We start from the raw sequence: 15878 nt of genomic DNA on the forward strand, positions 1-15878 counted from the left end.
AGACAGACAATCCCCTTGGACTGAAGGGCAGAAACAGATGTTTTCTTCACACCATCCTTGTGAATAATTCATCCAGGGTAGTGCAACTCGCCCCTCATCCTCTAAACTCAGAACCAAAGCCCCTGGGATTGTGCAGCTGTGCCTGGTGATTCACTCTTCCCAGTACTCTGAAAAAGGGACCTCAGGACTTCACAGTTTAGTAAAGGACTTCAGTTTAGTAAAGTAGAAGATGCATTTGCTAAAATCAAAGCCACCACTACCTGTTGCAGAGGATTGCTCCCTGTGTACCTGATCTACATGGAGGTTGTATATTCTCAGAGCTCTGCTGAGGCTACAGGGCTGCTTTAAACTGCTGAGTGTATAAAAGTGGCCAGGATGTGATGACTGAAACACGAAAAGATTCAGTCTAAACAAGAACAAACTAGTTCATATAACTCATGTTCTGTACCAATACTAAGAAGCTCTTTAAGCATTCTACATTCTGTACATACTGTACACACACATGTATAAAGTATTCGCTTGGTACAAAGAGTTGTTATAATATCACCATTCACTTGAAACTGTAGAGTGGTGCAGGATGAATGAATAATGAACAATGTCACAGAGACAGGCTGTGGGCACAGGTCTAATGTTTTTAAATGGATGGGTTAGAACCATTTCCGAAACACTACGGAGAGTGAAAGAGGAAGGCAGAGCTCCATCTATCTCCCAGCAGTCAGGCATCAGGCCATCTGGGCTGCTGATTAAAACATCAGCTGCTGCCAAGAGCCCTCCCTCTCAGTTTGAACCGCTGTCAGCCTCAGCGTTTCCTCCCAGACTCTGGGCCTGCTGTGAGTGGGCAGAGCTCTGTTCTCTTTATCACACAGACAGAGCACCCGTCACTCAGCGGCACCAACACATTCCTCACCGGTCACAACAGACTGGCTTCCTCTGCAAGCTTGACTGCTCAGGGCTTTAAAATGAAGCATTTTATTATAGACTGGGTTTAACACTTCACTGCCCACAGGCAAACAGGTACAAACACAAGTTTAAATGTAGGCATGGAGAGGGTCAACATTGAGGATCTCCATCTGTGTGGTCAAGCCGTTTTCAAACCATAGGATAGAATAGGGTCCATAACAGAAACACTGTCAGAAACAATATAATCTTATATACCCGACTATCATTTCAATTGGTACTGGAATAAAACTTGAACACAACTGGCAAAACCTGTAAAACAGATAAAAACAACTAAATAGGTTAGTATAAGTTACAGTATATAGACCACCTACTTAAATGTCCAGTGTGCAGGTGCACAGTAATGCAAGACTTATCCAGGTACTGGTCTGCAATTAAGTAATGCAAATAAGCAAAGCCTGTCCTCTTTTCAGAAGTGACAAGTTCAGAAAACTGATCATAAATAGCACTGAGACGATTAAAAAAAGTTATTTAAAAATAGAACAAAAATTGAAATCCAAGAATTCTTGCGGTACACAGATCAATTTGCTTAGAGCACGGGTGTCAAACTCCAGTCCTCGAGGGCCACAGGGTCTTCTGGTTTTCATTCCAACTTAAGCTCTCAGTTAACATAATTGATCTAATTATTTGTTGATTTTGACATATTTAATACTTTTACAGGTCTTTTACAGTTGGCTTTAAAAATGCACTTGATTCAAGGTACACTACCTATGAAACATTTTGAGGCATGAAGAGAAGTGTTAAATGTGTCCAGTTAATCAAATAATTAGACCAATTAAGTAACTGAGAGCTCGGGTGGAACGAAAGCCAGAAGACACTGCGGCCCTCCAGGAGCTGAGTTTGACGCCCCTGGCTTAGAGGAAACGCTGCCTTTTGTGGTGCTCTGTAATCCCCGCCTCCCTGGTAAATAAAAACTGAGCGCAGTGCTGTCAGGTGCAGCTCTTTCTACTTATCTCTAAAGAGGCTGCATTAAAGATGCATGTGCACCCGCACCTTCCTAACCTGAGTCCCAGCCACCTGCATTGACAACAGCTACAGAGACTAATGATGAATGTCAGCAATACTAACCAGTATTACAGTGGCATACATTCTCCCGGCATGGACAGGAATACAAAACCAGAGCTACCAGTACCATGAAAAAGTACATCAAAATGACCTACTATTATAAAAGCTTCCCACAGTAAAAACATAGGACAGTGTAAGAAAGCATACGGAAAACACAGTAAAGCATAGGTAAGCATTGTAAAGCCGAGACCGTTATGGAGAAGCACACTAAAAACCATGATGAACTAATGTATGGTACAATCTTCATAGTATAACGTAGGATATGGTTTTATTTTTGACAAACAGACAGACATCGCTGGCCTGCATAGAAACTGCTTTTGCTTTTAAACTGATTACATTTGAGGTAATCCCTTTAACCTTGTTTTTAATGCTGCAAATTACTGTTCATACAGATTGCTGTGTCTAATTAATTTTGTCTTCACTTTGACTTGGTAGAAACATATAACAATTAAACCAGTAACCCCTCCCCTCCTAAGAAATCCACAGGTGATACAGTAAGAAGTGTTTCTAACCAGTATCTCTAGACCGATCCTGCTAAAACTGACATTTCTGGTTTGGTAAACAATGCCAGATGGATCTACACTACACATTCCTGAATACTAGCACACAGCTTATTGCATTTGGAACTGGGCCACTAAAAGCCATGCAAAACTCGTAAGTCTGTGACTCGCCAAACAAAATGAGAGAATATAGGTACAATTAGAACATCCCTTTAATGTATAGGCTATGTGAGAGCTGTGTGCAACTATTCAGCAACAATCATGGGACTACCCAAGGGGCATGATGGTGGGTGCCCGTGGGTGATCTTGACATTATCACTACTGACCTTTGACAACTCCTTTTAGGGTTTAAAAAAAAAAAAAAAAAAAAATCACCTCTTCCTCCTCATCCTTCTTTTCTTCTAGACTATATAGAGGTAGTTCCCTAAAAGTATTTTCATACCTTTATAACTGATGCGATTCATCCCTGGGATTGGTCTGGCTGCTCTTCACTCGATTCTCTCTAAAGCCACAATGTTCTTTTTGTAATGCTGAGCACAGTATTCTTAGTGCTGTCTCATCAGGAACTATACAACCTCATCACAACCTCCCTTGATTACCGTTACACTACAGAACCGAGCATTCTGTTGGCTTTTGTTAACTGCCTCCCCACACACTCATGACAGCTGCGAGTCTGCTACAAAGGCCAGGTCGTTCTAATGGCAGGCCTATTCTGGTAGGGACCCTGCTAGTGCCAGGGACCCTAAGGAGGAGTGTAGAAACCACTGCAATGCGAAACTGCTCCTCACTGTTTCCAGACACTACCTGTAATTCCATGCAGAGCATCAGTGCATCAATGAAGCAACGCAAAGCCTCAGTCATCTCCTGCAAGGCAGCTCAGCCCTGCAGATCAGAAACTCATCTTCTCTGCATCTCAATGAACCCTGTCTGCAGACTTCCATTACACTGTACAGTTAGCAGGTATAAAAATGTACTCTGTTTGCCCTTTATATAGTATCGCCTAACTACTTGTCTAATGAATATCACGCACACTTCCTTGAGACTTTAGTGTACAGAATCAGAATCAGTCAATATAATCACTCTTCATTAACAGGTTTGTAATACTCTTGTTTGTTGCTGGTCCTAAGTTATAAATGATAGATATATATATATATATATTTTATATATATATATATATATATATATATATATATATATATATATATATATTAGGGGACGATCAGCACAAATGTATTCAAAAAGCAGCTATTGGCTAAATTAAAAACCTCAAAACTTTCATCGACCAATCAGAAAGCTCCATTAAAAGGGCGCTACCACACTGTTGACAGTGGCCGTGGAACATTCAGATAGAATGTCTAGCTTTAACAAAAAAAAAAAAAAAATGAAGGAAAGAAAGAAACAAATATTAAAACAGTAAATAAATCTTAACTTCGATATTTAAAATAATGACATTAAAGTTAAAGGCTCTGTTTTTCAGTTTTGAATTGCAATAAACCCTGATTTAGTTGCTCTTGTCTGTACAGCAGATAATGCCTTCACACTGCGGTCAAATTCCAGACGATGATGACCTCTAAATCAGGGTTCTGTTGCTTAATTAAACTAAATAAGACTGACAACCCTCTATGGTAAATAAATATATATATATGGAACGTGAATCTGGATATACAGCCACAAACAAAAGTATTTGGGAAGTTTAAAAAATAAGAAAAACCACAAAGAGATTAATATAATTTGTAATTGCTCTATTGAAATATATACATTAGTGCCGATTCAGCTTTATAATAAAACAACAAATTACTACGTAACATGCATAAAATGAAAAATAACACAAAGTATTTGGGCAATCAACATATTACATACCCATTCATTGCTAATTATTGACAATTATCATGATTGAAAACCAACACCTGATGATAATTAGAATAAACACATCATCATCAAGTGCTAAAAAAATAAATTGGAAATTTGAAATTCAAAAAAGCAACAAAAATGGTTAAAACTCAAAATGGCAGTGATACAACTAAACGAAAAAGGAGAAACTACCAGATAAATTGCAGAAAGACTCTGTTTACTGAAAAGCACAGTGTGGGCTACTATTGACAAACACAGGAGAGCAGGAACTACTGCAACTAGCTTCATGTGTGAAAGACCAAGAATGATTCCTGCAAAAGCTGGAAGAAGAATCGTTCGAGCAGCCCGGCAAAATCCTCAGATTACTGCAAAAAAGATCTGACACAAGAATGCGAGAAGATGGTCAAGAAATTCACGACCGAACAATTCAAAGATACCTTAAAAAGATGATGTCCATGGATGAAAACCAAGATGCAAACCTTTGTTAAAAACAATACACAAAAAAAAGCGATTGGAGTTTTCAATTGAATACTTGAAGAAGCCTGATGATTTCTTCAACCAAATTTTATAATCAGACGAATCCAAAATAGAACTTGTTTTCACCAAGAAACCAACAATATGTTTGGAGGAAAAGAGGAAAATAATTAAGAAAAGTTCATCATGGTGGAGGTTGTGTGATGGTAAGGGCTTGTTTTTCTTACTCAGGCACTGGCAGTGTATTGTAGAAGGATCAATGAATGCTGCAAAACTTCAAAGAAATGTTGCACTCTCATTTGTTTGCTAGAAGGCTTATTGGATGGAAGTTTCTATTCCAGCAGGATAATGATCCTAAGCATTCTGCAAAGTCTACAAAGGAATTTCTGAAAAAAAATAAGATTACAGTTATGGATTGGTCATCTCAGTCCCCAGACCTGAATCCCATCGAGATGTTGTGGATTGACCTGCAGGCTGCCGTTGCAAACCAGGAAACCAAAGTCAATTGCACAACTCAAAGCTGTATGTGTTGAAGAATGGGCAAAAATATCTCCATAAAGATGCCAGGAACTGGTTTCAAAATACAAAAACTGCAAGCTGTAAAGGAAGCAAAGAGTGGCACACAAAATACTAATGTAAGGATGCCCAAATACTTTCGTCACAGTATGACATTTTTGCATGGTATTTTTCATTTTATGCATCTTATGTAATAATTTGTTGTTTTATTATAAAGCTGAATCTCTACTTTAAATGTATATCTTTAAATAGAACAATTTGAAATCCCTTTTTGTGTTTTTTCTATTTTTAACTGCCAAATAACTTTTGTCTACGACTGTAAACCTAACCGTCTTTACTTGCCTCCCCTCAACAGTATTCAAGATACCCCCCCCCCCAACTCTTCTGAACATATATCCCTAACAGAAACTCAGCATGGTACCCTGGAGAGCTCCTGCCAGCTTATTCAATACAACAAGAATCACAGAGATATGCAAATACAGCTCTTAAACAGACACAGAAACACAGCACCTGAGTCGAGTCTGAGTCTGCATAACAGCAGAGACGAGAGTGCGCTAGGGGTTCAGAAGGGAAGATTAATACACAGCAAATTACTTCTTCCGATCCCGTTAATTAATTCCAACCCGGATTGCTTTAAGGCCTCCAAAACAAAAAGGCTATTACCAGGCACAGTGTGCTCGGATTACATATCCGTAGATGTGTGAGTGGGCCCTATGATGAATTGGGAATATAAATTCATGCTGCAAATCCAGCACTTCAGAAAAATGCAGTGGAGCACATTCCAAAAGCTTCATTGAAGAGTCTAACTCCACTAATTACAGTGTAATAACATGTGTTGTTACACAGTAAATACATTGGGAATACACAACCTAACATACAGTGTATTTAAAAACAATGTTAGCAACTAAACATTTTTCATTTTTCAATAAACTTTCTTTAAATAACTTATGAGGTAAAGCTTTGTAAATAGGGCCTGATATTTAATATGTATTAATACCGAGGCAGAGAGCATGTGTATTGAGATGCTGTGTCAGGTGTACAGTAGACAGCCCATCAAACGAATGGCTAGGGTGTGTTCGAGTGAAAGGAAGGCAGGGCTTTAAACAGCCTCGTGGAACGTGCATACACCGGTTTATTCTCCATGAATGTGCAGGGGCCCTGGATGGATGCTTGTCAGGCAAGAGTTGAATATGCTTGCATCTTCTCTGGCTTTTTTTGAGCTGTATAAATGTTTTACAGAAGGAAGTATACTTTATTGGGGACTATTTTATGTAAATGAGCAGTCTTGTAGAATGTACAGTATTCAGCTTAGAGCCGTTTGCTGCTGTTTAGAATGAGGTCACTATGAGAAGTGCTTTAACAGTGCCCCTATGCCATTTTTTATTTAAAAAAAAAAATAATAAAATAAAATAAAAAATGTAGTTCCCCTTGGCTTGTTCTGTGCCAATACTAAGATCCAGCACTGTACTGTATGTCAGCTGGAACTAAATAAGACACACCATGTGGGCACATATCCCAGGCCAAAATCTCCAAGCGTCCGGTCTTTACCACCTAGAAAGCCAACCGTGCCATGACCCCAATATGGCAACTGTCTTGGATCACAGGTGAAAGTGAAGGGTGCCATTATATTTTAGCCAAGGATTTTTGATAACACTGAAACGTATGAAGCTGCTGAAATGGTTAATGAGATATTAGCAGCTGTAGTGGTGGCAGCGGCAGTGGCAGTGGATTTGCAATTCCTACACGTGCCCTACAGAATGCAATGCATCCCTGACGGGTGTGGGAGTTCCCTGATGATCTGGGGGCGACTGGTGCAGACAGCTCTTTGTTCCAGACTGTATGAACCCAGCTATTATAGAAAGGACAGACACGCCCTGTGTGCAGGCTGCACTGGGTGACAACTCTCTCATGTGTCAGTGTTCCAGTCTCAGGGGGAAATGCTCTCTATAAATTACATGGTAATTCCCTGACTGACACACAGGGGATTTCCTGGAGTGGGTGCAGTGGAGCTTTCCATCATCACTCTCAGTTCAATTGTTTCTAATTACATTACAGCATCCTAACAGTGCACACTGCTTTTAACATGACATGTGATGTGACAGCTATAATATAGATTAGATATTTTGTTAAGTCGGATTTTAAAGAATCCCACTGATTCAGCATCGAACCCATCCACGCCTTCGCAAAACTCCTAACCTAAGACTGTTTCCACTTCATTTCCACCTGTGTCCTCTGGTGCAGTACAGAATGGTTTCAGGGATACCAAGACATTTAGAAAGCAAGCATTTGGAGAAGATTAATGATATTACTCTAACCCAAGGGTAATTATTTTCAATGTGGCCATCTGTCCAGCAGCCTGGAAGAATGGCAGCTATCTGGGGCCCTGACCCCCTCTTCCAATTCACATCGCATTATTAGGAAATAAAAAGAACTGGCTCACAGCACAGTTTCATGTATTAAGATTCATTTAGACCTGTCAGTTATGCTCACACTCACTGAGAGGGAAGGCCTTCACAGACACACAGGTCTACTGTACTGAAGGTGTGTGGGCGCACCTGCGTTTCGGTGTGTGTGTGTGTTTTCTGTAGACGTAAGGGCTCATTTACAAATTAAAAATAAAAAAATGTTGGTTAACTGTAACCAGACACACTTTTTTAAAATTGGGTAGAAATATTCTGCTGCTCAACAAAGTTCAATCTTAAATTTTGCAGGTATGAAGATAACATTTTCACTTTTGTGTTTCTGAATAAAATACTGTAGTGGGAGAACCTGTCTGTTTGGAGAGAGGGATAAATGAAGCGTACAAAAATGATGCACTGCATCATGTCCTCACTAATATAGTGAGCTTGATGCAAGTGGAGGTGCGGACACTTTGAGGATAAGTGTGTTTGTGAGTTTCTTTAAAAACAATACAATCCCTTTGAATTTTCTCACAGCTCTGCTGAAATGAAAGTCTCCATCTCTTTTCTTATTGACAAGAATGACGTCCCCCTCCCCCCTCCCTCACCCTGACTCTGGGCTGATATAAAGGTAAGCCTCCAATGTCATAGTCAAACACATTTGAAGCCTCAAGGCTTGAAATCCACAATGCAATCACACTCCAGAGCAACCAATCACAATACGAAATCCACAAGCAGGCTGAGGATTAGTTTAAAATAAAGAAAACAACAAACACCTTGGAGCATTTCCTTCCCAGACTTGCACAGCAAGCAGAGAGGACAGCAGGAAACTGGCCTCTGACACACACTGGGGGACCTGGTCACATCAAATCTGACCAGTCTTAAGTTCTACTATAGGATTTTTTTTGTATTCTAGAACTTTCTTAGTAAGATTCTCTGTGACAGTTTGGCCTCATTCAATGTGTGATTGTTGTCAGATTATGAAGCAGCATTTAGTTTCCAGAAATAGGGAACTTTTTTTTTGTTTTTGTTTTTTTGCCAATTTTCAGAATATTGGCCACATTTGAAAAGAACCAAAATGTTTGTTTGAGTAAAATAAAACTGCTATTCTTACAAAACAAGTAACAAATAATTGTTAACAGTAATTTAAAGACACAAAAATAAGGATATGTTGTTTGTTACCGGTTATGTAATAATAATAATGCAAATTGCATTTTGGAGTAAATATTTTGAAAAATCCGGCCCTATACAGTATAGAACGTGCATGAGTGAGATGCCTTGGGTTATATTCATTCTATAATGTGAAAGGGGAGAACACATATTCATAACTGCATATCAAGTTACTCAGGTCCTAATGTTGGTATCATGATGCAGAGAGACTTATTCACAAAAAACATCTTTGTAAAATGTAAAATATGCTGATGTTAGAAAGAAACAAGCTTGAAACAAGTGAGGTTTTAGAAAAGCACTTAACTTGGCACTGGGGCAAATGCTTAGTGAATCCGACCCAGCACCTTGATTACGATTCAATACAGTGGGGCTGATTTTCAAAGAGTAAACGTTCCTTAAACCATCTTAAATGAAATACCTGCAGTGTTTATTTATAATCTTACTCTGCTGTATTGAGTAAGGTAGAGTCCACTTCATTGCCACCTATCTCCCTTGCAGCGTAAGCTCTACTGTCCCCAATGAGCTGAGCCCCCCCACCACCAGTGAGCCAGAGCACCCCCATACTCACAACATGAAGTCCTGTCACCAGCGAGCCGAGCCCCCCCCAGCGAGCTGAGCCGCCGAACCCCCTCGCAAGCAGAGCCCCCCCATACTCAGAACATGAAGTCCTGTCCCCAGCGAGCCGAGCCCCCCAGCGAGCCGAGCCGCCTCATACTCAGAACATGAAGTCCTGTCCCCAGCGAGCCGAGCCACCGAGCACCCCCCAGCGAGCCGAGCCCCATACTCACAACATGAAGTCCTGTCCCCAGCGAGCCAAGCCCCCCAGCGAGCCGAGCAGCCGAGCCCCCCCCATACTCACAACATGAAGTCCTGTTCCCAGCATGGCTGGTCCCCGCGCACTGTGATCGTCGTGCTTTTCACGTTCTGTACCTTCAGAGTCACGTAGGCGTTAAACTTTTCTGAAAAATAAAAATGGAACACGCTGAATAGATTTGTTCACATGTCACATACTTTGCTGAATATTATATTTGTCTGTATTCAGTATTACACGTACACTTTTACATTGAAATAATAGTATGTTATCGTCCATGCTGTAAATACAAAATGAGACCCATCGGTATCATAAAAAGAAATGTATCCCCGTGTCCTACACAGCATATCCACATACATGCACATCACCATGAATGCACAGGAGTGCATTTGTTACTCAGTAACTAGTAACCCCTAGATTCTGATCCTCTCGATCATTTCTGCTAAATAATGTCCTAACCAAGTTTAATCAGATATTAAAAAGCGCTTCTCCAGCTATATGCAAAAATGGACCCATGGACAGACAGAGTACTACTGTACAGTATATCCCCAGACTCTGATACTCTCAATGAATGGTGCTTCAGAATGTTCTTAGCAAGTTTCATCACAGTTAGTGAACGGTTCTCCAGGTAAATGTAAAACCCCTATGTGTGGGATAATCATGTTCTATTCTTCCTAAAGTGTACTTAACACAGTAAATACCATGTGCATTAAACTAAGCGTAAACTAGAGTATTTAAAATAATTGAAGAGGCTTTTTCAGATAACTTGAGCTTCCAGTAATCGAAAGAACATATAAGAAGATTGTTTAAGCCCTACCTTATTCTATGATGTGTACAATCATTGTGTTTTGTTGTGGCAGTGTTGTTTGATGCCCTGTCGTTACAGATTCTGACCCCTGTCGGTGAGATGAGGTTGAAAGCCCTTGAATCAGACATGCAGATGAGCCTGGCTCTTTTTGCATAGCAGTTAAGATGCTCGACTGCAGTGTGCCAGGTTGCTGATTCTTGCCCAACCTCCGCCATGTTAAACTTCGCTTTTATTACATTTACAATGGTTCTTCACATGATACCATGACCTTTCAACTCACTGTTGACTCCATCTGCTTCTATACCATAAAAAAGCGGTACTTTTGTAATTCTGCACAAGAAAGCAATGCAGGAAAGTCTGTATCAAGAGTGCAATTCTGCTTGGCGCATTTAAAGGTGGTGGCAAAAAAAAAAGAATTCTAGAGGGAATAGTTCAGTAGAACCTAGCCAGACCCCCCCCCCCCCAGAATTCACCCTGGTAATGCATTATCATGACAGCTCTTTTATCATATTGTAATTAATTCCGTGGTTGACAATTAATTATAAACCGTGACGCCTTTTATTTCTATTGAAACGCAACAGTGGCGCTCAAAGAGACTGCGTCTGAAATGGACATCAAAAGAACACTGACATGAAACCGTCTTTCTATTGAAGTGTTCAAGAAGCTGGCTCCCTCTTCACTACGCGGACAGTTCGTGTGAATGCTTCCCGCACTGTCGCCTGCGCGAGACAATCGGGTGGTGAAAGACACACGAACAGACAGCTGTTTGTTTATTTAATTATGTATGTCTTTATTGTACTCCTCCATTGAGGCAAACACCTTTATCAAGCAGTATGAAGTGAAATCAGACATTTCCGAAGAGCCTAATCCTGTGTTTGTGATCCCAATTCAACAGGATCAATCAACTTCCCACACTCTCTCCCATTAAAATTGTTATTAAGTAGAGCACGTTTACAAAAGAGTTCATTCAAAATCACTGGAATTCATTTGCATGAAAACCAGGCCACAGTTAGTGCAGCATGTTATCTAACTCTGCTGCACTTGTAATGTTTGCTTAGTTCTCTTATTGAACTGTACAGTATTTGAAAGGCTTATTGGGATGTAGATGAACAACAGCAATATAAACACAATGGCACATGGTCAACTGCTGACTGTAAGAACATATGGCATTTCTGTTATAAAGAACCTGGCACAATATTACATTGTAACTGGGATGGGTTGCAAAGCTGGAATATAAGACTCCTACTGCATAGCAGTTTGATCCATTCCTGGTTTTAACTAATTTAATAAGACACACCTTAGCTTGTTACCTATACAAGGACTCTAAATGAGCTCGTAGTAAAACCTGGAATGGCTGAAACGGCTCTTAGTTGGATCCCTGTGTTATTTTCAGAATGGAACAGCCTGTGTAGTTTCTTTAGGTTTACATGAAATGCACAGACAAAATGAGAAAATAAAACACGTGTGTGTGCGTGTCTGGTAGCCTGATGAAAGAGAATGCCCTGGTTTGATACGAAACCCTGTTTCCCTTGACTGGGCCAACGTGGATTAAAAGTGACTGTGTGCAGTTGGTCCAGACCACATATCGTTTTTATTCCAGATATAAACACTGTACCTTCTTTTTTTTCTACTGAGACTTGGCAGTGGAGACAAATGAGACTATACCTGAAGATCATCAAAAGAATGCTTACATGAAACCCGCTTTCTATAGCTTACACTATCAAGTCAGCAGTTACCTTAAAACACACAGAACTCTATAAGGAGACATGATTCTACATTTTCTACAATTGCTCATCCTTCTACAAACATGCTAGCTGTTACATTTAAGTAAATTAATACTCCAGTATTTACACTAGAAGAAATGTTCACTAGATGTGATCAAAAATTGACAAACTCTGTTTTTAGAGCAGATGCAGTGGCTTTTCATTGTGCTGATTAACAACTGACATCACGAAGATGCTGCAAAATGATCTGTCGATCTTGGGCAGGTGTTGTGACTCTTGGTCTCCCAGTTCATGGCCTGTCATTGACAGTGTTCTGGTTATACTGTCTCGCCAGGTTTGAAATTGCTGGCTGTGACTACCCAAGACTGCGAGCCACAGTATGCTGTCCTAGTCCAGCCTCCAACATGCCGATTGCACAAAGGCGCTGCTCTCTTGATAGACGTGGCATATTGTTTTTTTTCTGTGATTTTCTTTATTGCTTTTATTCAAGCTTGTAATTCAACAGCCGAAATCACTCCATATCCAGTGTCCAATCGACTGTCTCACTAATTAGGCATATGCTTCAGTCATAGTCACTCAAGTGAGTCATGGTCAAGGATGAATGATCAAGTGATTAAAAAGAAACCAAAAACATTTCATCAATGTCCATCATTTACATACCTTATTTTATTTTCTAAAATAAATGTACTATAATAATGATTATAATAAAGTGTTATAATAAAGTTTCTTTTGATGCTCGATTATATATATATATATATATATATATATATGTATATATATATATATATATATATATATATATATATATATATATATATATATATATATAGTAACCACCCTGGCGATGGCATCGTCCTGGACATTTTGTTTGTCTTGTTTGTTGTGTCTCGTTTAGTGTTCTGTGTATTGTAAGGGTATGGGGCATGCCATTAGTGTGTGTGTGTGTGTGTGCATGGTGTGCGTGTGGTGGGCGGGGGGCGGGGGGCGGGGGGCGGGACCCTCCCCTCCTCCGAGGCTATAAGTAAGGGGGGGTGAGCCGCGAGCGGGAGAACGCATGTAGACTCGACTGGAATGAGGCTGTGAGGGACAGAGATAAAGGCTGAAAGAGAGTGCCTATCTGTGAAGTGGTGAAAGAGCCCCGAGTGAGTCAGAAGAACAGAGAACGAGAGCAAGTGAGAGTGTTGGAGGAAAGAAAGAGAAGAGGAAGAGCAGAGAGCGTTATTTATTGATTTGGTGTAAACCCCGGCTCAAACAGGGATTCACTGTTATTATATTTTATTTAGTGCAGTAATTAAAAGCAGCACATTTGGAATCCCATATAGGGCAGCAAATATCCTTGCGCCGGCCCTGCCTATAGGGTGGAGTGTGAGAGTGGAGAGGGAGAGGGAGTGAGTGAGGAGTGTCCCCAGTAACAGCAGGCTTCAATCAAACCATAGACCGAATACCCTGTTCTTCACTGGGATTTCACACCTCATTAGGAGACCTACTGTACACAGTCTTGTATATTTGTGTCTATTCAAACCCCCCCCCCCCCTCCATATTAGCTAAATCCCAACACTTTCTACAGCGTTTTCATTGTTACATCAGCAAATGGAAATGAACAGACTCAATGGCACTTGCTAGCAGTTTCGCAATCCCTTTTGTTTAATTAGAACTATAGAGCACTCTGGGACACTATATAAATCAGGGGTGCACAATTCCGGTCCTGGAGGGCCGGATCCCTCCTGTCTTTTGTTTCAACTGTGCTCTAAATTACTTAATTAGACCAATAATTGGTAATAATTGGTCCAATTAAGTAATTTAGGGCAAGGTTGGAACAAAAGCCAGGAGGGACACCAGCCCTCCAGGACCGGAATTGTGCACCCCTGATATAAATCATATTAGATATATTTCCACTGCCACTGAAATTAAATTCACAAAGTTCTTGTATTCCCTAACTCACATAAAACAGGGACAAGTCACCTTTTAAAATGAGATGCTAATTCTCAGGAGTAAAGATGTGGAAATAAGACTCCTATTGCATAGCAATTTCACCCATGTCAGGTTTTGCTACAAGCTTGATTAGTCACAGTGTAAAACCAGGAATGGATCCAACTGCTATGCAATGGGAGTCTTATTTCCATCCCTGTAGTACTATCTAGACATCTTTCAAAAGGTCCCCTTTAATCAGAGTTACAAGAAGTTGGTAATGGAAGAGTCCCATATCCAAAGCATGTTGTGTAAAAAAACAAAAACAAACTGATGTCATACTTTTTTCCTGGCTTTTTTTAAACCGTTAAGTCCTAAGCCTGTGGAAAGGGAGAGTGCAAGAGCACTGTGCTGCTGTGTGCGATGAGGAGGAGGAGGTAAAAACAAAACTGAGAATTAAAGACGCTGTCCTCGGCCTGAGGTCACAGCAAACAGCTTGCCGCGCTTGAATTGCTTCTACCATGCCAATCTGCCAGTCGTTAGGAACGCGTTAGGCTGGGAGCCCTCGACTCATCTCTCCTGTCAGAAACCTTCAATTACTTCAGCTCATCTCCATTCGGGGGGGGGGGGGGGGGGGTCAATCAGCCGGCCAGCTGCAGATCCCTCAGCACGGGCATGGTGCGAAACCCCTCCCGCGTGCTGTCAGAACATATGATCTGTCTGCGTTCAGAATCACCCCAGATATATTGAGTAATATCACTACTGTCCCCGTTCGTTAGTCTTGTATTGTACTGCTCTTTAACAGCCTCAGTGATTCGTTTAGGAACCCACAATAAATCAGTGTAGCCAAGGAAATTGGGAAAGAAATAGAAGAATCTTAGCACACAAAGGTAAAGCGTAGAAGTTGCTGAATATGCTCTTAAAAAAAAGTGTGGTGCAGTGGGAATGTTCTCAAAGCAGCAGTGTACCACAACCATGTTCAATCTAATTAACCACTTAATACACCCCTCCATATGCTTTGTGTGCTCTACTTAATCAGAAACCAGACCTCGCTGGCTGTCTAGTATGAAGATCTTATCTGCACAGCTGGCCCTTATACCTTGTTTACTAGTGTGTAAACGTGGTACAATCATAAGACCATCTGTAAAAGAATGACATTTAAAAAAAAAAAGGAGCTTTTTATAAGCATGCTTGACTAAATATCAGTAACAAACATACTGTGTTGCCCATCAAGGGGAAAAAACATATTATTGCAGTATTGTAAAAAAGAAAGTTGGTCACTGTGACCTGCTGTACATCCACAGCATGTAGAATAACAAATGCTCATGCATAATTCCATCAACTTTAAACAAGTGGTTATCAAGAAAAAGCCTTCGAACAAATATAATGAGCATGGCCTGGAACAACGAAGACACAGATTGCTTAAATGTTAAAATTGCATTTGGGAATGCGTTATACCAGTTCTCATCATAATAACAATAATAATAACAATAACAATAATAATACCATCTGATATTCCCACATTAAGTTGTGCCAAACTGTTTCCCTATAGCACCCACGTGTCATTTCTAATCATGCAATATTTGCAAACCAACAGTGATAATGTTTAATACTATCATTAAAAGCTTTGACCCTAGAAGTTTGAATAAAACGGTACGTTCAATTCAAGAAGAGATAAGAATGTGTAAGCAGACG

General features: G+C 40.3%; 1 protein-coding gene across 2 annotated transcripts in view; it reads right to left on the reverse strand.

Moving 5' to 3' along the window:
* Positions 1 to 15878, reverse strand: part of LOC117403970 (protein unc-13 homolog B) — a 222221-nt gene that overhangs the window by 142848 nt on the left and 63495 nt on the right. For both annotated transcript variants that reach the window (XM_059029881.1, XM_059029927.1), the window contains exon 3: positions 9792 to 9891. In XM_059029881.1, coding sequence (XP_058885864.1) covers positions 9792 to 9891 — 100 coding nt within the window. The remainder of the gene's footprint in view (positions 1 to 9791; positions 9892 to 15878) is intronic.

Source organism: Acipenser ruthenus, chromosome 1 (genome assembly GCF_902713425.1).
Source record: "Acipenser ruthenus chromosome 1, fAciRut3.2 maternal haplotype, whole genome shotgun sequence".
Taxonomy (NCBI): Eukaryota; Metazoa; Chordata; class Actinopteri; order Acipenseriformes; family Acipenseridae; genus Acipenser; species Acipenser ruthenus.